This window comes from Cydia strobilella, chromosome 10 (assembly GCF_947568885.1).
Source record: "Cydia strobilella chromosome 10, ilCydStro3.1, whole genome shotgun sequence".
In the NCBI taxonomy this organism is placed as follows: domain Eukaryota; kingdom Metazoa; phylum Arthropoda; class Insecta; order Lepidoptera; family Tortricidae; genus Cydia; species Cydia strobilella.
This window is the reverse complement of record NC_086050.1, coordinates 18020173-18045221: the sequence shown is the minus strand read 5'-3', so window position 1 is coordinate 18045221 and position 25049 is coordinate 18020173. Positions and strand designations below refer to the sequence as shown.

The following is a 25049-nucleotide window of genomic DNA, read 5'->3' as shown; positions in this document are numbered from 1 at the left end:
AGTCATAGTCTAGTCATAGTCTAAAATACAGATGTATAGTATTAAAACGGTCATCCGTTATAGTGAGAATCGAGATACCTAGTCATACTATGACGCAGTGAAACTAATACAAGTTTTGCACATTGTATCTAAAGTACAATTAATGAGTAACATGACTAAAACTTTTAAGTTAAGTCAGGCGTGGCTCACTCCGCGATTTCGTCGCGTCGCTACAAGTACATGCGGCTCACACCAACTTTGGTGTCTAGCGTCTAGCCATAGTAGTTGCCGCGCACCGCTACGGAACGGAAGCATGCTCGCGCTTGCGCCACCTAGCGGTCATATCTGTCGTAACACACGCGTTTTGCTAGAGAGTGGACCTTCTGTACCAAATACTATTATTTATTCCGTGATTAAGTACCGTAAAATGTGTCTACTTTGCGCTAACATTACAATTGACTGAAGATCAGATTAGATTGGATAAGATTTATTTCATGAAAGATAATTACATAATAAGTTTGCATACATTTTTAATAATGATGAATGCTTTCGTATATCCGGATGAACACACACACGCACACACACACGCACACACACACACACACACACACACACACACACACACACACACACACACACACACAGAAGACTACACAGGTCGGATTTCTCAACTGATTTTCGTGAAATTTTGTGAGTATATATATACTAAACTGCATATTTTTTCGGAAATCTTTCAAAATGGCGAGCTGGTTTCGCCAGGTCTACAGTGGAGTTGCCACGAATATTCGACAACTATCCAGTACTCGGCTTATTCGGCCACTTTGCCGAATATTCGGTATTCGGCCGAATTGGCATAATTAAACAAACATAAGAGAAATGAAAAATAAAAATAACGATGGGCCTTCTTTGGCGCAGATACCTTACGTTAAATCTTATTAATAGCATTTGTTTTATTAGTTTTTCAATAAACCTGCTGAAATATATTTAACCCGTCCGTCCTATGACGTCTTCGTTCCATAGAAGTACGGAACAGTACCCGTTAGTAACGCTCTTATAACGCATATGTACACAACCATTATTCAGACATATGTTTTGGCAGGCTTATAACAGTACTGAGAATCACTGAAAGAAGATATAAATAACGTATTTTGCATACTAATGAAATAATAATAATTTGTTATGAATAAGAATATTTTTCTCCGCTGGTAAATGCTCTTGATTGTTCAAAAACTGATAAAAAAGTTGCATTTTATTCACATGTGAAGGAAAGTCATCAAATGCTAATTTTAAGTTGTTATCTTTTTATGTCTGCTGGTAGAATTGACTTTTAAATGATGATTTTGAATGATATAATTTAATAACATTCATTTTGAATCGATTTGCTTTGATTTTGTTTGATATATTACAGTGTTCTCTCGGAAGCAAAGTTTGTTTAACCCTCGCTACGCTCGTGGTTCAATTTTGGAATCTTTCGCTTGCTCGGTTATCAATATTAGCACGCGAGGTTAAACAACAACTTTGCTCCCTTGTAAAACAATAGTACATTGTGCAACATGTGGCGTAAGTTAAATATTGCAAACGAGAGTATAGTAAATAGGTTTATAGACTCGAGTTTGCAATATTATTACGCCCCAAGTTACACACAATGTTTTTCATCACACTTGCGATACAAAAATGAAGTATAAAGATAAAAAACTGTTAATTATAATACTAGAAACTTTATAACTCCCTAGGGAAAACGCTTTTTCTATAGTTCCCGCTAAGCCTGCGTGCAATTTGTAACAGCAGTGTTACAGGATTAGGTTACAGACTATTACTTATAAATAGCTAGTATTTTAATACGGATTACTAAGAATATATTCACACGTCGCGAGTTCTTTCAAATCGACTTAGTATAAACACATAATCATAGGTTTGGTTTCATGTTGCCTTTTCTCGGTGAGCCGCTCGTAAGATATTTGACTCTTGTGCGTTAACTAAAACAAAAGGTTCTGTGGCCGGTGCTTATTAAAAAGGCGTAGGTTAATTATTATAAGGTGACACATAAGTCGTCTAGTTAAAACTTTTACTGATCTAACTTATAAATGACGTATGTTAATGCAAAAATATATGTACATTAGGTCTTTCTCTGACACTAACTAATTCGTGTGAATGTTATTGTTTTAAAGAATAGAGTATAGACCTATAGACCTCCATGAGGGCAGTCGGGATTAGGCATCGGACTGCGTCGTTTGGCTAAATGCGATCAATTGATTTTGTCAGAAATAATTTATTAAGTTACAGGCCGGACGATACAGGCCTGTCAGTTAGAACAAAAATTTGACAGAACAACTGACAGGCCGATATCGTCCGGCGGACTGATAGTCAGTGGGCCCCTTTATATTATATGTGCATAGGTAAAATTAGGTAGAGTTTTGAAAATGTAGTTCTAGTGAAAAGTGGCTTATATTGTATTGTCAATAAACTCTGTGTAAAGACTTTAAGTGTTAAAACTCTTTCTTTTAAAAAAGTGTATATTATTGTGTAATATAGTAAAGAGTAATTATTTTCTTATAGAGTCAGTGAAATCAGGGAGCGTATATTTATGGTCAGTATTTAAATAAATTATTTCTTTGAAGCATTAGGGTTAGTGCATTTACAAATTCCACATTTACTCATCATCTTCCTCGCGTTGTCCCGGCATTTTGCCACGGCTCATGGGAGCCTGGGTTCCGCTTGGCAACTAATCCCAAGAATTGGCGTAGGCACTAGTTTTTACGAAAGCGACTGCCATCTGACCTTCCAACCCAGAGGGGAAACTAGGCCTTGTTGGGATTAGTCCGGTTTCCTCACGATGTTTTCCTTCACCGAAAAGCGACTGGTAAATATCAAATGATATTTCGTACATAAGTTCCGAAAAACAAAAACTCATTGGTACGAGCTAGGGTTTGAACCTGCGACCTTCGGATTGCAAGTCGCACGCTCTTACCGCTAGGCCACCAGCGCTTCTAAATTCCACATTTGCTGAGCGAGTCATATCTATGGTAGGTAGGGTAAACTAGCATTATTTTTACCCTATGTAGACCTATGTTAGACAAATAAATAATTCTGTATTCTGTTAAATTCAGGGACCGGCCCGCTATCCCTTATCGGGGTTTTATAAGGGTATTGCATAAGGCTTAACTCACCATACCCTTTGCCAGACGAAACCCTTTGTTTTGCTTTTAAAAACCCTTATATAAAGCTACCACATTTGAGTAATCGGTAGCCCAAATACCCTTACAAAACCCTTATCATCCGCTCACCAACACCTTGCATATTGCTTATAAGGGTTAGCCTTATAAAGGGCTTCACTTTTAGCATATAAGCGTGCTAATTTAAGTCGTCTACCTTGTTCATAAAGCACACATTACTTCGAATCCGAGCGATCGTCGGCGGCGACGGCGGCGTTCTTTGACTAGGCACGTATTTTCTTTCCTTTTCATACACTACCGTAGATATATGCTAATCCTGTCTCTTTCACGCAAAGGGAAACCTTTATAAAAAGCGCTTAAAGATAAGGGTAACCCTTATTAAGGGCTAGCCTTATTTTTGGTTAGCTTTTCGGTAAGGGTTAGTCAAAGGTAGGGGTATGAATGGGCTTGCAGTTCAAAAGGGAAAGTCTTTCAATGTGTTAGCCGTGTTTAAGTGTCGCCCATTGATAGGGTTTTATCGCGGAAAGGGTTGTCCGGTCCCATGTTAAATTAAAGCTTGTATAAAGATATATGATGTATCTGTAGTAAACTCGCATTATTTGGTGACACACCTAATCCGGTGATACAAGTTTTGAAGCATGACACCCGAAAGCTAGTGAATTAGGGGACTTTTAAATGGGCCTCACGGCAAAGTCGCCGAAGTCGTGAAGCCGTGGAGGTCCCATTTAAAAGGCCCTAATTCCCTAGCTTTCCTGGGTGTCATGCTTCAAAACTTGTATCACCGAATTAGGCGTGTCACCAAATAATGCAAGTTTACCCTACACACTTAAGACCATTGTGACGAGTTCGCTGTGCTGTGGGTACTAATGACTCAACGAAGTAAGTATTTTTATTTTTAAATGTTTTAAGCTTATTGCGGCGGTCTACAGCTTACAGAGCCACTAATAGTCAGTACTTAGGTACGTTTGATTCGTCAAAAAAGTATATCAAAACCACTTAATTTTTTTGCGGTTAAGCGAATCATAACTTACGATACAAGAATAATCATAGGCGAAAGGGCTTATTTTTAAAGAAACAATGTAAAATTATACCTTTTTAGGTCATTGATGTCATAAGTCATAGCAATCGGTAAAATAACCTGCAAAGTGCGTATTTTGCGGTATCCGCTATATTCATAGGTTAAAACGACTGTTAGGTATGTTTTTGTTACTTGCTCTCTCTCTCTCCTTAGCAATTATTATTCCCATCTGATTGTGGGGTCTGCTTTTCTTGTCTTTTCTCTCCACTTCGCACGATCGGACGTGTCGTCTACTGAAACTGTCGTCTACTATGGTATCTGCCCATCTCATCATCGGTCTTCCTCTTCCTCTGGACCCAGCAATGTTCAGATCCATAGCAACATTCCCGATGTAATCAGGAGGTCTTCTTTTCACGTGTCCAAACCATCTCAGTCGACTCTCTTGTAGCTTATCGGCGATATCACGTACTCCGAGGCTACCGCGAACGTGCTCGTTGCGTATCTTATCAAGCCTCGTTACTCCGCACAGCCACCGAAGCATCTTCATTTCGGCGACTTTACTTTTGTTTTTGTTACTTTCTATTACATAAAAATGTAAGTGACAGATAAAGACAAACGATTTTTTAAACTAAAGTTTAACGTTTATGAATAACAGCAGGTAGGTAGTCTATTAGAACTAAAAAAAACGGCCAAGTGCGAGTCGGACTCGCGCACCGAGGGTTCCGTACTTTTTAGTGTTTGTTGTTATAGCGGCAACAGATATCACCTGTGAAACTTCCAACTGTCTAGCTATCACGGTTCATGAGATACAGCCTGGTGACGGACGGACGGGCAGCGAAGTCTTAGTAATATAGGGTCCCGTTTTTATCCTTTAGGTACAAACCCTAAAAATAACAGATCATAAATCATATCATAAATCATAAATCTTTATTTGCAATAGATATAGTACTTACAGATCTTAGGTAGAGATATAGTATATACAGGTCCATATATCTAGACTTAAATAAGTCATGCAAATTTTACATTTTTAGCTTACTCGCTAAACTAACCTATGTTACATGCTCACATTGTTAATATATTCAGTGGTACTATAAAAGCATTTTTGTACCAGCCAAGTAAATAGTTTTTGCCTTAATTTTTTGAGGGGTAGTTCTCTTAATTGCTCTGGTAAATGATTGAATATCTTAATACACATGGCGTAACAATTTCTACCCCTCATTGCAGTGTGCATCTACGAAGGTTAGCCGCAGCTGCGGGCACAGCTTATCATAACAGTCATATATGTTATATGAAAATGCTATAAAACACTTAATATTTTAGTGATATATCGCATCACGTCAACGTGCGTAGTATTTATAATACTTATCAGAAAACTGCGCGTTGCGCTACGGTAGTTCAGAAAGGATCTGGAGCTAGACGCAACATTTGGTTAGTTGAGATATTTTTATTACTTTAAAGAGTTATAAACGGATAGACAAAGCATAAACTCAACATAATCAGTTTGACATATACTCACAAATAAAAACACTTTGAACTTTTCACCGTGTTGAATAATTTTGTAAAAAATTCTTCTTGAGATAACGGCGAAACAGTTGGTCAATACAAGTACCTAACTGTCATTTTTTTTGTGACACTTTTATTGCTGACTGTACTTCTTCTCGTTTGCATGTCTATCGAGTACTTCTTGAGACCTTTATAATGAGCCTAAACTTGATGTGTTTGTGTTTTTCCATCGAGGAGTTCCTTTGGCTACCTACCGGCTGCATTTGCATTGTCACCGGAATTACGACATTACTCCAAATTTCAACTGAATCAGATACCGGGAAGTGGTTCAAATTTTAGTTACAAGATTTGAAGCACTATATATACAAAGGTAGGTAAGTATATACGCAGTGAAGCTAAATAAAAGTGTGTAATAAAACAAAAATATAGTATGTGTTAGTCAATCAGTGGTAAACTGGTAACCCGTTATGATTGCTTGCGTATTAATGTTTTCCGCAAAGTAACGCCTGATTCTATTTATTAATTAAAACTTGATTGCACAAAATATAAACAATACTGTACAAATGGGGGACTTAATGCCAATTGGCATTCTATTAATTATTAAAAAACAATTGGTGTTATGTATAAAGCTTTCATGATGGTAAAAACTTAGAAAATAATTGCTATTTACGATTTTATATACATGTAGGTACTACAAAAGTTTCAACCCATTTAAAAATCATGCGTTGAGGCATGTTGAGGTTAGGAAGACATATATGTATTACACAGGTTTCTTTTCTAACGTGTTTTAGTAGTTTAGTAAATAAATTGATATTTAATTGACATACGGTAAACATTGCTATATTAAACAATTTAGCATATCGTCGCTATACTCAACCTCATATCTGCAACAATCATTTGATGGAAATGTCGCTTTTCTTTCATTCGGAATACGGGTTTTTTGTCATCAAATGAGTGTTGCAGATACAAGGTTGAGTAAGTATAGCGTCGATATTGTGTAAACAATGAGCATTATTAATTATTTTCATAATGAAAATGAAATAAAGTGTCACATTTATCTAAATCGCATGACGATGTTGCGGTGACAGTTATGGGACTTTCAGACGACTTTGGAACGGTATTGTGACGCGGTTCCAAATGATGTACTTTACAATGGATTATGTAAAGTACTTACGTGTATAATTGTTCACTCAGTATAAAACCCAATACGCTTAGTTTACCAGTGCAATTTCATACAAGTCATACAACGCATTGTACGTACATACACTTAATTATTAAAACAATTATGAATACTAATGATCTAAATATCTACCTTCCAAAACATCTTGTACTACAGATTTCCAAATTTTCGAAAAATAATTTCAATACATTTAAGGGACACGCATCAATTCAAACTTCAAAGAATAAAGAATCATTGACATAATACAATTTAATATATTGTACAAATAAATAATCACTGCCTACAAAATTCTTTATAGCAATTATAACAATATCCTACTATCAACAATAACTAATATCTCTATAATTATCTATTGTTTTTAGAAAACTATCATCATATCTTTTTTTACATCTGGGGCCTGTTTCTCAAAGCTTGTAACTTGTAATACAAGTGGAAGTCCCTTTTGTAACAAAAGCTGTCAAAAAGGGACTTCCACTTGTATTACAAGCTACAAGCTTTGAGAAACAGGCCCCAGATGTAAAAAAAGATATGATGATAGTTTTCTTATTTAATAATAAATGTTTCTATAGCGCTACGAAATTTTATCATAATTCCTATTAGTTTCGTTGGTTTCTAGTGGATGTACATTATTGTACATTTGTCTTAAAATTGTGTTCGTTGTTACAGATATGCTGAATTCTGTGACACTAGTGATAGTGCAATAGACTGTTAACATGACAGCAAAGGATATGAAAGAAAAGGTAAGTCAGTGGATAAATTCTAAATTAAAAACATGTTACCTACTACAAACTGAAATAGATAACACTAAAGAAAAAGTGACCAAGTCCACCGGTGGACGAGGCGGGAATCGAACCCGCGTACGCGGCTAAAGTCCTGACCACTAGACCAATTTTTTCTTTAGTGTATGTTATCTATTTCAGTTTATTATTTATATAATAGTAGTGTGATTACTTAAAACCAGGCAAGTGCGAGTCGGACTCACGCACGAAGGGTTCAGTACTTCGCAAAAAATGGCAAAAAAATCACGTTTATTGTATGGGAGCCCCATTTAAATATAGAGTTCTGAGATGTAGAACAGGACTGTGACGTCTGTAGATAGAACGCGAACTAAAATATCCTTATTTGGAAAAGTATGACAAGATGTCAGATATAATATTGTCTTCGGTTACCGCGATAGTTACTCATGAAATAAAACTATGAAAACGGATTATATCGCGTATATTGAATTTATAATACATCCCGACGTTTCGAACCCTTTACAGCGTTCGTGGTCAACGGGTGACTGAGGAAAAATTACAGTGCAAAAATACCCACATACTAAAATAATGAACAATCATAGACTATAAACTTTAAGGCTGGTTGTACATGCAAAATCGGTTCATAAGGCTAGTTATACACTACAATTATTTTCAAGTAAAGATATATATATATATACGCGATAAAAACTACGCCGGCTCCAACCCTACACCTCGGACCCGAGAAGAAGTTTTCCGTTTTCATAGTTTTATTTCATAAGATGTCAGATACTTTTGGAGCACTGTTTCATCCGCTATTATTGATTCTGAGTGCACGTGCGTAACATATAAATACATTACATTATAATAATGACCATTATTATATACTTAAATATTTGAAATAGGTATTACCTTTTCAACATTCACAATAAGAGAATTTTGTGGAACGATTTAATGTTTGTGGAACGATTTAATGTTTTTTAACATCCGCCTATTGGTAAATACTGTTGCCAAGCTTGCTTGTATTTAAATTTGAAAAGACCCTAAGATAGAATTTTTCGAAATTCAATATGAATACGATGTGAAAATTTGTGTAATTCGTAAAATTAAATGTTAATAAAATAAATAAGTAATAGTTTTTTAGGGTTTCGTACCCAAAGGGTAAAAATGGGACCTTATTACTAAGACTCCACTGTCCGTCTGTCTGTCACCAGCAGGGCTCGGAACCGGTTTTTTTAAAAAACCCTGAAATAGGCCAATATTTTGAATTATTTTATGCTCATTACGTAGGACTGAATCACGTATTTAGAAAACAATTTTGCATTATTAAAATGTCCCATTAAATTATATTATAAACAAAAGAACGAAAAATACCGGTTTCCGACCCCTGGTCACCAGGCTGTATCTCATGAACAGTGATAGCTAGACAGTTGAAATTTTCACAGATGATATATTTCTGTTGCCGCTATAACAACAAATACTAATAAGTACGGAACCCTCGGTGCGTGAGCCCGACTCGCACTTGGCCGGTTTTTAATATTTATATTTTGTTTTTCATTAAGTTCCCTTTGAGCATTTCTGCTTTAATTAACTGTTTTGGCTTGTGTTTTATTAATATTATAATATTAATTCATATTGTGTGAGATTGTAAGCTTTTGTTTCCCAATAATAATAAAAAAATATACGCGATATAATCCGATTTCATTGTTTTATTTTCATCAAAGATAGATATAACTCCGTAATAGATGGATACAGTCTAAGGAAAAAACGTGCCTCGAAAATCAAGAAAATTTGATTCTCGTTCAGAGGGCCTAGTTTTGGCCTACAGTCGTATAGATGGCGTTGACGATTTCGTTTGTTATTTAACAATTTTAACGCATATCAGTGAAAGAACATGGGTCTAAATCAAAAAAATAATTATTGCAAATAAAATAAATCATTTATCTATATTTAAATACATTCTATTGTATTTTTATAAATTTTCATTTTTAGTTTTAAAGTGTGTCGACAGATGGCAGTGTATTTACTGGGGTTACAAAATTTACTATGACAGTAACGCTCTAGTATCAGTTACTCTATGTTTTCATTAAATCAAATAATATCTATAGAATCATCTCACGATTTGCTTCCTGTATACATAAAATAATAATAAATCATTTTATAGCAAGTTGCCTTTGATAACCTTTTAAACCCATTTTGCCAAGTCACGTTTCTATTTTCGCGTTTCTCTGTTACGTAAAATATTAATTTACAACAATGTATGTCAGGCACAACGGTTGTTGAAAACAATGCTGAAACAGTGCCAAAAATGCAGTTGACAACAGAGAATCATTCAAGCAAGGTACATTACACTTTCCGTAACTCAAAAAATCGGCCAAGTGCTAATCGGACTCGCGCACGAAGGGTTCCGTACCATTACGGAAAAAAACAGCAAAAAAATCACATTTGTTGTATGGGAGCCCCATTTAAATATTTATATTATTCTGTTTTTAGTATTTGTTGTTATAGCGGCAACAGAAATATATCATCTGTGAAAATTTCAACTGTCTAGCTATCACGGTTCATGAGATACAGCCTGGTGACAGACGGACAGACGGACAAGGAGTCTTAGTATTAGGGTCCCGTTTATACCCTTTGGGTACGGAACCCTAAAAAAGAATCCGAAGAATTAAGAGGAAAGAAGATGGCCGCTTCTCCGTACAAACGTAGTCCCCATGTTCCTCTAGATATTGACATTATGGATTATTATTTTTATAATAAACCATTTATTTATTGAAATGTCAGTCAAAAAAAATAACAATACAATAACAAATAAAACTATGAAAACGGATTATATCGCGTATATTGAATTTATAATACATCCCGACGTTTCGAACTCTTTACAGCGTTCGTGGTCAACGGGTGACCCCCGGGAGAGTCACCCGTTGACCATCATATAATCCGTTTTCATAGTTTTATTTCATGAGTAACTATCGCGGTAACCGAAGACAATATTAAATACAATAACAACTTAAGACTAAACTTAAGCCTAGTCAAAAAGTCCCCCCCGAGTTGTCCCGGGCGCAAAGGTGCCCATCACACTAGCCGCGTTACCACCTTGAATTACGATGGACTACCTTTGCACCAGGTACGAACCCGCGCGGGCGTTTATAATGAGATTATTTTTATAATTAGATTTATATTAACCAAAGCTATGCTAAAAATTAATTGCGAAAAACAGATTACATACAAATTTTTAAATCCCCCTAACTCTTATAATACGAAAACCCCCTAACTCTTAAACTGCACGAGGCCATGCGCTTGGCGAGGAACAGAACCCTATGGAGGAACCTGGTCTTCAGCAGAAGGACATGATGTTACGATCCTCAGTATTGAGGGACCGACTGAAGAAGAAGCTCTTATAATAATTAAAACTTCGAAAAAAAATCAAACGTCCCCTTCGTTTGATTATAATTATACGATATAGGGTTTTAGAGTTTTGAAGCATGACACCCAGGAAATAGTGAATTAGGGCCTTTTAAATGGGACCTCACGGCTTCACGGCTTCGGCGGCTTTGCCGTGAGGCCCATTTAAAAGGCCCTAATTCACTAGCTAATCTGGGTGTCATGCTTCAAAACTTGTATCACCGAATTAGGCGTGTCACCAATAATGCAAGTTTACCCTACGTTGGTTACGGGCGTGACTAGGCCGGCGAACAATGATGATTTGACTGTATTATTAACGCGAACTAACTACCTAACTAACTAACTAACTAACTAACTAACTACATACGTAAGTTTTTTCATATACGTATTAAATTTAAATGTATTTTGCAGGTAGAAGAGCCCTCAGAAGGCTTCAATCTCGACGGCATCCTGTGTGAGCTGGGCAGCTTCGGCAAATACCAACTGGTGTTGCTGTTGCTGCTCTCCTTCCGAGACTCTTTCCTGGCCATGTGTAACTTCAACTATGTCTTCGCGGCCGCCGAGGTGCCTTACAGGTATATTTTAACTTTTAAATAGGTACAGAGAGCACTAATATTATAGTATTAGCGTATCTTAGAACAACGCACCAAGAGTATCTGGCATCCAGTGATTTTCATCCAGTTTTCACCTTAATAGACTGATTATTGAGGAAGGGTTAGGTATATAATTTATTAAGGTTTTAACCGGTGCGAAGCCGGGGCGGGTCGCAAGTGTAAAGTAAACCCTGCTGATTTGTTATGTATGTGTTTATTTTATTGTTTGTAACTGTATAAATAACAGAGAAAGTACAGGTTTTAATAAATAAAGAAATCATCAATAGAATATAAATAGTGAGTATGTCCATGTTAAAAGAAGAGTTTACTATCAACAATTAACATTTCAAAATACTGCACCTTTTCATAAATACTGTTATTACTCAGTCGCTGCTAAATCTTTAAAAGGTTTAATGCACCCATATTTATTACACCGGCTTAACAATACCCCCATTTGAATATAAATTAAAGCATCGCCATCAAATAAATCTAAAATTAAACGAGTGCATCGCATTGTTTTGTTGTATACGTCGTAGTTTAATTGCTCATTATGTAACGGTGGACGCGTGTATAATTGGCACGTGACTGGGTCAAGGGTATTTTCTGCACTCAAATCAAAACGAGTCACTTTCTGTGGAAGGCTTTAGTGACCCGTTTCCATTAAGACAGAGCGCAACGTTACTTAATAGGGAAGCTTTACGTAAAATTTACTTGTGAGCATTGAAATTTTATAAAATAAGAATACGATTTTTTATGTCAATCCTTGCAGATTATTTCCCACAATGGGTCAAAGATAATAGTGCTAATATAAAGTTTTTTCTTCTCTAAATAAATCTACGTTCTATATGTAAAAGATTCAGAAGGCCAACTGTAGGTTTGCCACGATGGAGCGCCGCATTCTAGGTGCTCATGATCGCATAAGAAACAGCACACTGCGCTCTAAAACCCGCATTGCTGAAGTAGGCGAGAAAACCGCAAGGCTCAAATGGGACTGGGCCGGTCACGTCTACCGCATGCATCCGGAAAGGTGGGCTAGCTTAGCCACCAAGTGGATGCCGGTGGAGGGACGTGGACGGGGCAGACCCTAACGGAGATGGCGGCGTGACCTGGACAGCTTCCTGAACAACTGACCGGAGGAAACACCAAATCGGGAGTCGTGGAAATCAAGGGGAGAGGCCTTTGCCTAGCAGTGGCTCTCAAGTAACAAGTCAGAAAAATTAAATCCACCACAAAATGAAGGGTACACGGAAAGAACATGTCTAGTCACTTTTTACCGAAAATGAGATTTTCATCTCAAAATGTAGCTCTTAATGAACTATTAGTTATATCTTTTGCTACCACTGTATAATACATGTAACACAACTTTTTTTTTGTTAAAAAAGACCTGGTCACGGAATTACCATACATTTTGACATGGTTCCAAATTTTAAAACTGCGATTACACAAAATATTACTAAAGTGACTGGACATGTTCTTTCCGTGAACCCTTCAAATAGAAATCTGCACTGCGTTTTAGAAAGCGCGGGAAAATAAAATAACGCAACAGGATGTTATTTTATACCTCCAGCTAATATAGGACATTTCACACGTGTTGTAAACGACGTTTTTTAATACAATTGCGAAAAAACCAAACCAAAACCAAAAGTACCTATACAGCTAAGATACGCGAGCTGCCGCAGCCCGCGATACCTTCATACTCGTGCGCGCCCCGGCCGCGGCCGCCGCGGGCCCGGCGCGGGTTGGTCAACGACACCTCCTCATAACTCATGAGGCCCTGGTACCTGCTCCGCGCTAAATTACATTTTAACTGCGTTTCGAAAGTATAGTTTGGAACTAAAAAGTAAAAAGCACTAGTTCGAGAAATTGAGCTTCTCACACGCTACGCAGCCACAAAAAGTACCACTTTTTGAGCAACTGTATTAAAAATTTTCTTTTATACTCATAGCTTTCTTTAACAATCAATTTTAATCATGGTACATGCCATAATAGTTACGACGTGTCCATTATTGTTACTGACAAGACAAGTAATAATTTATCGGAGAACGTGACATATACAGGTACCTAGTAAACAATGTACCTATTATTTTCATTGATCATTGATTGAGTTTATAAAACAGTCAGATTAATGAATAAGCGACTATCATATTATTATATTTATTTTTTAATTAGGCTTTAGATGTTTATTATATATATACTAGCTAAATAAATATGACCAAAACAAAATAGTTTGTTGATAAAATTTGGGGTTAGTCGAACGATATTAGCTTAAGGTCATGATATGTGACCTTATGTCCTAATTTCAAGTACCTAACCTATTTGATTAAAGCATTCTTAAATTTATTCTAAATTGATCCCTTATTTTTCGTTTTATTTATATATACTTTTTTGGACATTTAAATGTAAAAATTTACAAATTATAGATGTAATGCTAAAAGGATTTTTTTACCAGTGAACAGTGTTCATACAGTAAGCTTTAGAATAAACATTATTATATTTATTAACAGACAGACTTGGCTAGGATAAGATCATCTAGGTCATTAAATGTAGGTAGGTATGTCTTTTCTTTCGAAAACAATTAGACCGCGGACCAGGAACAGATTTCCACGACCAATCGCCTCCCGGGCGAAAACTCGTATAGTAGTTAACGGCTATGTATGACGAACCCTCGTGAACGTCAGCTGCCGCTCCGTTGGTGGGTTGAGGAATGGCAGCCACCGAATCGCGTATCACGGTCTTTCCACCGCGATACAACCGGCTGACGATGACTGACGAAATGTGCGCCTGGCTCGCGGGCTAAATGCAAAGATTACGTTTGCGTATGAACAATCTACATGGACAATAATTATTTAAATTGGTTTGTGATCACACACTAGCTAAATCAAATGCAATTTAATTAACAATGTGCTTAACAATTTTCTATTTTCAGATGTGCAGTACCCGAATGTGACTCAACAGACCCAAGCTTCAACGCATCCTGGGCGGAATTCGCGCTGCCAAACACAACCAATACGTGCTACCGAGCGGCACCGTACGCGTTCAACTCCTCCAGCGAGCGATGGAACGCGTCCAACTCGTGTAGCCCGGACTACTTCAGTTCTAGGGATACGGTGGCGTGTGAGCGCGTTGTGTATGAAAACCACAATAGTCTTGCGGCTGAGGTGAGTTGAAAATCTATAGAAGTTTTAGAGATTGCATAGATGCAGTTCATACTAGTACTTATACTTGGCATTGTAAAGGATGACACACTGGAACGGTCCGGGTCCGGGGCGAGGCATGAAAGTATCACGTGATCATCGATCACTCATCATAGAAAAAGAATTATCAGACGCCTCTTGGCCCAAACCCGAACCGTTCTAGCGTTAGTCATCCTAAACGACGCCCCAAAAAAAAGTCGCAGTAAAAAAAATACAATACCAACGTAGGACCAACCACGAAATCGCGAATAAATTTTTTTCCTTCCCATAGAAAATGGACCAGCCAAAATGTATGAAACAGCCAAATTTTTTTTCGCGAACTCGTGGTTGGTCCCATAGTAAAAGTTGCTCACTATAATCCCAAAACCCCCCTGGCAACGGGAATGCACTTATGTTTTAGCCACCGTATATACTTTTCAGCTTCAGCTTTTGAATAAAAAAACGCACAAAATATATACCACAGTTCAATTAGTAGATGGCATATTTACAGTACCCACCTAGTTCATTACTGTCATTAGCTCAGGTAGATTAATGTCGCACGCATAGTGATGGGCAGCGGTAACATTCCCGCTACCAGTAAGTTTCCATTTGGGAATGTTACTAGTAAGTTACCAATGTTACCAGTAACATTCCCAAAAGCCGGTAACATACGAAACTGATGATAGTGATGACTTATATGAGATAAAATAAGGTTCAAAACTTATTTTTTTAGTACAACTTACTCAAAAATATGTGTATAGTTCTTATTTGGCTGGCATAAGAGCTATGGGATCACTTTTACAAATTTGGTATACAGATAGTGAGCACCGGGGAAGGACATAGAATACTTTTTTATCCCAGAACTCACCCCTTAAGGGGATGGAAAGGGGTTGACACTTGTATGGGGAATCAATAACCGCTGAACCGATTTAGATGAAGTTTGGTATGGAGATAATTTGGGTCCTGGGGAAGGACATAGGATAGATATTCGCGGGCTTGGTTTCCGCAACTCGACTATTCCGCCTATTTTGCGTGAGGGATATGTCCCTAGAAATCAACCCTAATAAAACCGATTTAGATGAAATTTAATATGGAGATAGTCTTAATTGTTTGGGAGGGTGTAGATGTAGAGTAGTTTTTATTCCCGAAGTCATCCTGTTCTCTTCTCCACTCTTCTAACACTCACTCAAAGTGCCGCTGGTAATGTATGATGGAGGCAGCTCAAGACCTGGAACACCTGGAGTGCTCCTGGGTGCAACGGGTCAGGGGTAACAATCGCTAAACGTGCTGCTGGTAGTATACGATGGATAAAGCTCAAGACAATGTGGAGTGCTACTGGGAGCAAAGGGTCAGGGCTAACACTCGCTCAACGTGACGCTGGTTGTATATGATGAGGAAAGCTCAAGACCTGGAACACCTGGAGTGCTGCTGGGTGCAACGGATCAGGGGTAACACTCGCTCAACGTACCGCTGGTAGTGTATTATGGGAAAAGCTCAAGATCTAGAACACCTGGAGTGCTGCTGGGTACAAAAGGTCAGGGGTAACACTCGCTCAACGTGTCGTTGGTATTGTATGATGGAGATAGCTCAAGACCTGGAACACCTGGAGTGCTGCTGGATGTACCTGATGGGTAAAACTCCTTTAATCTGAAGTTGGTAGAGTATGCTGTAGGCAGGTTAAGTTCTCCAAGACCTGGAACACCTGGAGGTCTGCCAGATGAAGCAGGCGTCTGACCAGAGCTACCACAGGCTTAACGTGCAGTAGATATTGTTTGCTGTAATCAGGTTGAATTTTCCAAGACGTAGAACACCTGGAGGTGACTTCCCATGGGTCACTCGGTGCCTGCAAGACTTTGGTGACCAAGTTTCTGCTGGAGACGCTGCTGATCTCCCACCAGGGGGCTACCACAAGCTGAATGTTCAGCGGGTAAAATTTAGGTAGTAAAAAGGGGTGGAAGTTTGTATGGGGAAACAATAAATCTAGCTGATTGTTTAAAAATAAGCTACCCAAATTACTAATTCCACGCAGACGAAGTCGCGGGCAAAAGCTAGTATTTTATATATAAACTAACTACTACTACTCTAATTTCAAATTTGATTAATTAATATAAAATCGAAATTCCAACAACTCAAAAATGACGTTTGTCACTTGGAACGTTATACAAAACTAGCTTTTGCCCGCGGCTTCGCCCGCGTGATTTAAGAATCTATGTCGTTTTGTCTAATGTACAGGGTGCGGGGGAGGCAGGGGAAGTAGAAAATATGGTTTTATAACTACTTACAAAAGATGGTTTATATGTTATATGGTTCGTAGGTAGAATACATATATATGTACTTACGATGTTTTACATTTTACTTAGAATGGAAACCTAAACTTATAAGAAGCAAACAGACAACCACCTTCTTGTAGCACCTTGAATGTACTCATTACGGATGCAGGAAGTTTCCCGATGACGTACTCCTTCCGCCCCGTCCGTCCCGCCGCGCCGCCCGCACTCGCCTAGGTACCGATTGACGACGATCGAGATGGCACCAAATCAAATTTAAAAATCTATTATTATAACGCGGGTCTCCATACCTCAAAAGCAAAATTAGAACCCTTATAGGATCACGTGTGGCTGTCTGTCGGTCCGTCTGTTACAACCGATTTGCTCCGAAACTACTGGACCGTTTGAATTGCAATTTGGCACAAATACGAGTACTTTCAAGAATTTTCATGAGCACACTACTCAATTTCAAAATCGTTGCGATTTTCGTAATTAACGTCCCAAAAAACCATAAAAACGACACCCATATTGATATTTAGACATTTCAACCCCATTGCACCCCGACAGGGGAGATGGTTTTTCACGTCCGTCACGTTGGATTTTAAAATCGTTCTTGTTTTCCTAATTAGCAACCCGATAAACCATAGAAACAATACCCATGTTGATTTTCAGACTTTGTCACCACATTTCCCCCTATTAGGGGGGAATTTGCAAAAAAACCTGTAACACGTGTTTATTCATTTATCGTTAGGAATACTCCTGTGAAGTTTCGAATATAATAGTCTAACTAATCTTGTTTCCCCATACAAACTTTGAACCCCCATTTAACCCCCTTGGGGGGTGAATTTTGAAAAAATCATTTCTTAGGGCACCCCTAGACCTTATAAGAAACCTACGTGCCAAATTTGGAATCTCTAGAACCAGCGGTTTGGGTTGTGTGTTGATATGTCAGTTAGGCAGTCAGTCAGTCAGTCAGTTTCTTCTTTTATATATTTAGATGTTGATTGGTTTATTCTAATAATTAAACTGATTTATACACATATTTTCTTTTACTTTATTTCCAGTCTTCACTTTTAATCATTATTTCCAGATAGTAATGTTCCCAGTAACTTTGGAAAAATACCTGGTAATATTGGGAATGTTACCGGTAACATTGGGAATTTACTCTCTCAGAGATTCCTTAACTGTTTTATGACTGTAAATAATAGCATTATTATTTTATTAAGTATTTAACACGAAAAAAGCATATACAATTCTAATAATTTTTTCAAAGTTACTCAATGTTACCGATCTGGGTAATGTTACTGGTAGCATTACCGGGAATATTCCCACTTTTGAGTAAGTTACTGGTAACAACCCATCACTACGCACGCAACATAATGCGCGCGCGCCGCGATGGTCATTGTCAGGGCCGGCCAAGTTTAATGCTAGGTAACGCGGCTATTCAGAAATCTATTTTGTGTTTTGTAGACTGTCCAGTTTAATTCTGACCCACAACCTTCCATAACCTTAAAGAGATTGTCGTTATGGATACCACGTCTACATATAGGTGTCGTCAACCGTCACCATAATTGATGTCATCATAGAGTAACTTATACTAGAGCGGTACTGTCATAGTAAATTTTGTAACCCCAGTAAATTCACTGCCATCTATCGACACACTTTAAAACTAAAAATAAATATTTATAAAAATACGATAAAATGTATTTAAATATGGATAAATGATTTTTTTTATTTGCATTAAAATTATTTTTATGATTTTGACCCATGTTCTTTCACTGATATGCGTTAAAATTGTTAAATAACATCACGCTTGCATTTATTAAAGCGCGAAAGATGCCTAATGACACAACTCAAGGTCGTATTAAAACACCTTTAAATAATCAGAATAAAATCGGCCTTTTTAATTACTAAAAAACTTTAAAACACCTTTAAAGTTACTCCGTGTATAAGAATTTTGAACGCTATTGTTTAATTCGATGTGAGAAAATGTCTGTATTTACTTTTTTGTAATACTAAAAAATAATGCGTGCGGCGTAGCGAATGACTTTACAAGCTGGAGCGGTATTCGACATGCGTTAAGTGACGTTTCGTGTTGAACTTCAGTTGAATGGAAGAAATCGTGTGTTGTCAAATAGGTAAATTTGACATTAGCAATCCACAGTTAGGTGACAACGAAACCAAACCGAACCACGCAGAGTTCAGAGCCATTTTAAACCGTATAGTAGTAAGAAAACAAAGTTGATTTTTGTTGCATAATTTTTTCAATGAATGAGTTTTGGTGTACAACCAAATGATACTTTCCACAGTTGATGAACAAATGATTCATTCCACTGTTGAACTGATGTTGAAGCCGAAACTGACAGTTGTGCATCTCGAATAGGGCCCCTGAAAGAATTCAATTTATGTTATTCCATTGACATTATTATGAATAGAGAATTCTTGAACAATCTGAGAAATGGAATATTTTAAATCAAGAATTTATAATGCTGAAATTATGGTCATTTTAATAGATATCTAGCATACCAATGAGCCAATGACACATCAAAAGACATAGAGATTTTTCTAGCACGGACAAGGCAACGCTAGTGACTTCCTTCCGAGATTTAGTTCATCGACATCTTATATCATCGATTTCTTATAACTGTCACAATAATGTTATACACATATTTGACCTGTTTGGAAATAAATTAACAAGGAGAACGAAACTATATCAGTTTATTAATACTTTACCCACATACTTCATAGGTAAGTACTTAAAAAAAACTCCATGACACACATACACAAGATTTTTTTTCAAATCGCAATCGCTAATACAACCATCACATATAGGTAGGTTTACTTACATGTTTCTCGAAGCACTTAAACTGCCAATTTTTTTCCATATTTTCGGGTGTACAATTTCTTTGTCTTTTTGAAGAAATGCGCATAGATTGAATAACAGATTTTTCAAATTCCACTGTTGTAATGGGTGCATGGCAGAAATATGGAATATGACTAACGTTGAAGGGGTACTTATCGATAATAGGATTGTCGATGTTTTTATTTTGTCAAGCACTAACAACATGACGTTCGTGCTAGAAAAATCTCTGTCTGCACATCAATGACAATATGTTATCAAAGAGTTATTAATTGAAGACACGGAGGAGTGCCCCCTAGTTTGAGAGTCGAAATAGATCTTATAATGTCACTTGACGTGTGAAAGACGGACGTTGCTTCCTTATACGTTCATCTATGATGCATAATATACTGGAGGCTAATTCTGTTTTAAGGCTAATATGGTTTTAATAGTATTTCGATACGACGTTGCGCCGCTGCACCAATCAGTATTAGCCGCTAACGCTGACTAGTCCTCACGAAATGCGATCAGGATCCATAATAAATTGTATAAAATATTGTACCAAAAAAAAAAAATAAGGCACCCTTAACATTTATCGGTGCGTGTGAGATGCCTGATGACACGAGTCAAAATCGTAAACCTTATCAAAATGTTACACGTAAATCAGAATTGGCTTCCCGACAAAAAACATTGGTTGAACATTTCGCAATAGTATGCCCTATGGAGCGACGACCTGGTGAAGGTCGCGGGAATTCGGTGGAAGCGAGCGGCACAGGATCGGTCGGAGTGGCGAGCCTTGGGGGAGGCCTATGCTCGTAGCCGTAGTCGATATATTCGTAACCGGGTAGTCTAGTGGTCAGGACGTTAGTCGCGTAAGCTGAAGACGCGGGTTCGATTCCCGCCTCGGCTACCGGTGGACTTGGTCACTTTTTCTTTAGTGTATGATGTCTATTTCAGTTTATAACATCGCTAAGTGTTGAAAGTGTTTACAAAATATTGTTTTAGTTCGACCTGGGCTGCGAGCCTTGGAAGCGTACGATGATCGGCACCGTCCACAACATTGGGCTCATCATCTCCTACATACTTTACGGCTTCGTTTCTGACCGGTACGTTTTCCCATCATTATTCGCTTGCCCTTGTCCCATTCACTTGGGGTCGGCGCAGCATGTCTTTTCTTCCATACCTCTATGTCGCCCGTCATTCACTTGCGTTCGTTTCATATCATCTCTCACACAGTCCATCCATCGGTTTTCCTCTCTTCCTACCTCAATCGTACCACATTCATACAGTGAGTAAATCCAATACGGGAGATAAATTAAGCCAGACAGATAATTTATCCGTGGAACGTTTTTTTAAGTTCCACTTAATTATGACCCCGTAATTAATTTTTGAAAATTTACCGAGCAGCTATGTTATGTAACTTATGTACTGCAAATATTACAAGACTTACCATGAGATTACATTACGAGATTTTCGTATCTCGTAACTTATGTGTTGCTTTACATTGCGGGAAGAATTATTTTCTATGGTTAAAATCTATTGTCTAAAATTTATCTCAATATAGAGGTACTATGATTTTTACGTCTTAGATCCCCAATCTGTTAAACAAAAGCCATTGTATCTTTTTTGCGAGCGCGCGCAGTCTGAGCGCCTGCCAATTGTTGGACACAATGGCCGACCGCTCGCAGAAAAGAAACAATGTCTTTTGTTTAACCGATTAGGGTCTTCGACGTAAAAATCATTTGAGAAGATACAGACTATATCTATGCTTTATTATTGAGCAAAGTTTTCATCGGCCTCGTCCTATCGTATTTAAAATATTTAAATAGCAATTTCAAGTTAGTTTTTATCTTCTAATTCATCGTGTAAACCATTCTATACTTGTGCAGGTACGGCCGCAAAGTCATCATCGTCGGTACGCCTATTCTCGTAGGTATCGTGGGATTGATCAAGTCTTTCTCAGTCAACTACTGGATGCTGTTGACTCTTGAGTTCATCGAGACCGCGTTTGGATACGGAAATGCCTCTATGGTTCTCTGTAAGTATAGTTTTTATAATAATTATACTTTCCACTGCGCTTTAAATATAGACCACTTGGGTATAGTCTTTAAAAGAGGACCACGTGCACCTAAAGGTACGAAGTAGCCTTTTTGAAGTGGAACGATGATCGGTTAGTATTAAAGGGAATAAAAAGTTGAACAATTATCATCATCTTCCTCACGTTATCCCGGCATTTTGCCACGGCTCATGGGAGCCTGGAGTCCGCTTGACAACTTATCCTAAGAATAATTATAAGGCACTTGTTTTTACGACTGCCATCTACCTCTGCCATCTGACCTTCCAACGCAGAGGGGGAACTAGGCTTTGTTAGGATTATTCCGGTTTCCTCACGATGTTTCCTTCACCGAAAAGCGACTGGTAAATATCAAATGATATTTCATACATAAGTTCCGAAAAACTCATTGGTACGTAATAAAAAGTTAAAAAATAAATAAACAAAAAGCAAAAGATATCAAGAAAGGACCTAATGAGGACGGGGCAAGATTGGTAATCGTGCGTACTTTTTCGGCTACCTAATTAGGTTTTTATCCATGTATAATAGCATAGAGTAACTTATACTAGAGCGGTACTGTCATAGTAAATTTTGTAACCCCAGTAAATTCACTGCCATCTGTCGACACACTTTAAAACTAAAAATAAATATTTATAAAAATACGATAAAATGTATTTAAATATGGATAAATGATTTTTTTTATTTGCATTAATTATTTTTATGATTTTGACCCATGTTCTTTCACTGATATGCGTTAAAATTTAAAATTGTTAAATAACAAACGAAACCGTCAACGCAATCTATACGACAGTAAGCCAAAGCTAGTAGCGCCCTCTGAACGAGAATCAAATTTTCTTGATTTTCGAGGCACGTTTTTTCCTTAGACTGTATACATCTATTACGGAGTTATATCTATCTTTGATAATAGTAATTTTAATAAAGTTTGAGAGCTTAAATCAACGATTTGTCTTTAGTTTCGGAGAATCAATGAAAATGTACAATATTAATTTTTTTGTTTGTTTGGTTTGTTCTTCGTCCAATGAAAAACTAATTTCATATATATTTTACAGTAAAACATTTGTTCAACATTTCAGCATTAGAAGCCGTCAGCCAAAATGGCCGCGTCGCCTTCTCCTGCATCTGGGACATCTTTACAAACATCGGAACAGCTTTCTTCGGCCTCATCGCCTGGAAGGTTCCCTACTGGAGACACCTCCTGAGAGCCATATATGCACCCCTCCTTGTCGTGGTGTTCTACATCTTCTTGATAGATGAGGGTGTACGCTGGCTACTAGCTCATAATAAAAATGATGAGGCTGTGAGGGTGCTGAACAAAGTAGCGAAGATAAACAACGTAGAGCTCTCTAACAAGGCGAAGCAGATGATGAAGTCGATTGAACAGACTAAGAGTGAAGAGGTGAGAACGACGTTCATTTAGATGATAGTTCTGTTAATTATAAACAAATAATAAATCAATATTAAAGGACATTATAGCACAAATTGACTAAGTTCTACAGTAAGCTCAATAAGGCTTGTGTTGTGGGTGTGGGTACTTAGACGACGATATAATATATAAATATTTATAAATACTTAAATACATAGAAAACACCCATGACTCAGGAAAAAATATCCGTGCTGTTTTGTCATCAGTAAAAACTCATAAAGATCAACTTTTTATCAATGCCAATGGTAGTTAGGTAGCCCATAGTTGCCTTGTTTGACGTATGTATTTAAAATGTATTTTTCCCCTCACTAGCTCGGAAAGCCGTCTATTATCCTTTAAAACAAGCTGGGAAAAACGCATTTTATCCACTAGTGGGGAAAGTAATTTGACCTTGGATAGAGCGTGTTTAAGTAACTTGACAGATAACAAAACGTAAATCGTTTGTGATAATGATTCGTTCGATATTAATTATCATTAAATAAATGGTTTGAGAATCTAATGAAAAACACCAAATTTAGCTTTGTTTAATGATTTTAAGTCATAAACCTTAAAATTCCATAAGAAACGTTTGTTTTTTTATAATGATGTTAAATATAATTCTGAACGCACAAGTTGAGTCGATGCAATTTCAAAACGCATCGTTGACATTTCATACGTCAGAAATGTCAAAATTGTCAACAATTTTTTTACTAAAAAACTTTTCTCACCGACGCGTAAAAATACACAAAACTTCCAGAGTTTTCTGTTATAATATCGTAAAGAAATGAGTGATTACAGTGATGAAGATGATCTAACGCCTGTGGATGTTGCATTTTCCTGGCTATAGTGAGGTGAAAAGTTTTGTGTTATACACGGGCGCAAATGTATTTTACTTCTCGTGTGTTGAAACACTCGCTACGCTCAGGACTCTATTTTAGAACCACTCGCTTCGCTCGTGGTTCACCTATAGAATCCTTTCGCTTGCTCGTGTTTCAATTCTACACTCGCGGGTAAAATACAACTTTGCACCCTTGTATAACAAATAACTATTATTGTCTGTTTCAGAGCAACAACACGCCCTCCTGCTCAACCAAGCACCTCCTCTCCGTTCTCCGCTCCCGCACCATCCTCCTCCGCCTAACGCTCATCTCCGCCTGTTTCATCTGCCTCTCCTTCGTGTACACCAGCGCCATCATCTACTCGACGGGCATATTTGGCAACAAGTACTTGAACTACTCCGCACTGCAGTTGGTCGCGGTGCCCACGCGCATTATTACTGCGCTGACGCTGAACCGCTTTGGACGGAAAGCGCCGATTTGTGTGGCGTACTGTCTTGCGGGTGTTTGCTTCATTTCGTCCGCGTTTGTGCCGAGCTGTGAGTTTATTTTCATAATGATAATTGAATTGTTGAATGATTGTAATCTATCATCAGTTGTTATCTGTAAGGCTTTAGTATCCGCTTGTAGTTATACGCTGCAAATTCATTACGTTCTAAAGAAACGTTACTGTCTTTCCATATAGTTACAGCATCAACTTGACCAGACCAATGCCCAACTATTCCTAATTTGATTGCTAAATTATTGCCAACTTGGTTTGAAATCATGGTTACAATTTCTTATTTTATCTTCTTTCCTAACATTCTTTCGATTATTAGAATTAGAATTAGAATTAGAATTGTTTATTGCACTCATATTAGTATACAGTTCTTA

The 25049-nt window shown here is 37.5% G+C and overlaps 1 protein-coding gene across 3 annotated transcripts in view; it reads left to right on the top strand.

Annotated features, from left to right (window-relative positions):
• Positions 1 to 25049, top strand: part of LOC134744587 (organic cation transporter protein-like) — a 48286-nt gene that overhangs the window by 18171 nt on the left and 5066 nt on the right. For 2 of the 3 annotated variants that reach the window (XR_010128097.1, XM_063678444.1), the window contains exons 2-8: positions 7520 to 7593; positions 11404 to 11567; positions 14512 to 14743; positions 20870 to 20970; positions 21754 to 21902; positions 23012 to 23334; positions 24406 to 24715. Coding sequence is in view for 2 of the 3 variants with exons in the window: in XM_063678444.1 (XP_063534514.1) it covers positions 7567 to 7593; positions 11404 to 11567; positions 14512 to 14743; positions 20870 to 20970; positions 21754 to 21902; positions 23012 to 23334; positions 24406 to 24715 (1306 nt within the window). In the remaining variant the exon portion in view is untranslated. Of the gene's footprint in view, positions 1 to 6909; positions 6927 to 7519; positions 7594 to 11403; positions 11568 to 14511; positions 14744 to 20869; positions 20971 to 21753; positions 21903 to 23011; positions 23335 to 24405; positions 24716 to 25049 lie in introns of those variants that run through there. The other variant, XM_063678445.1, reaches the window with a different exon arrangement.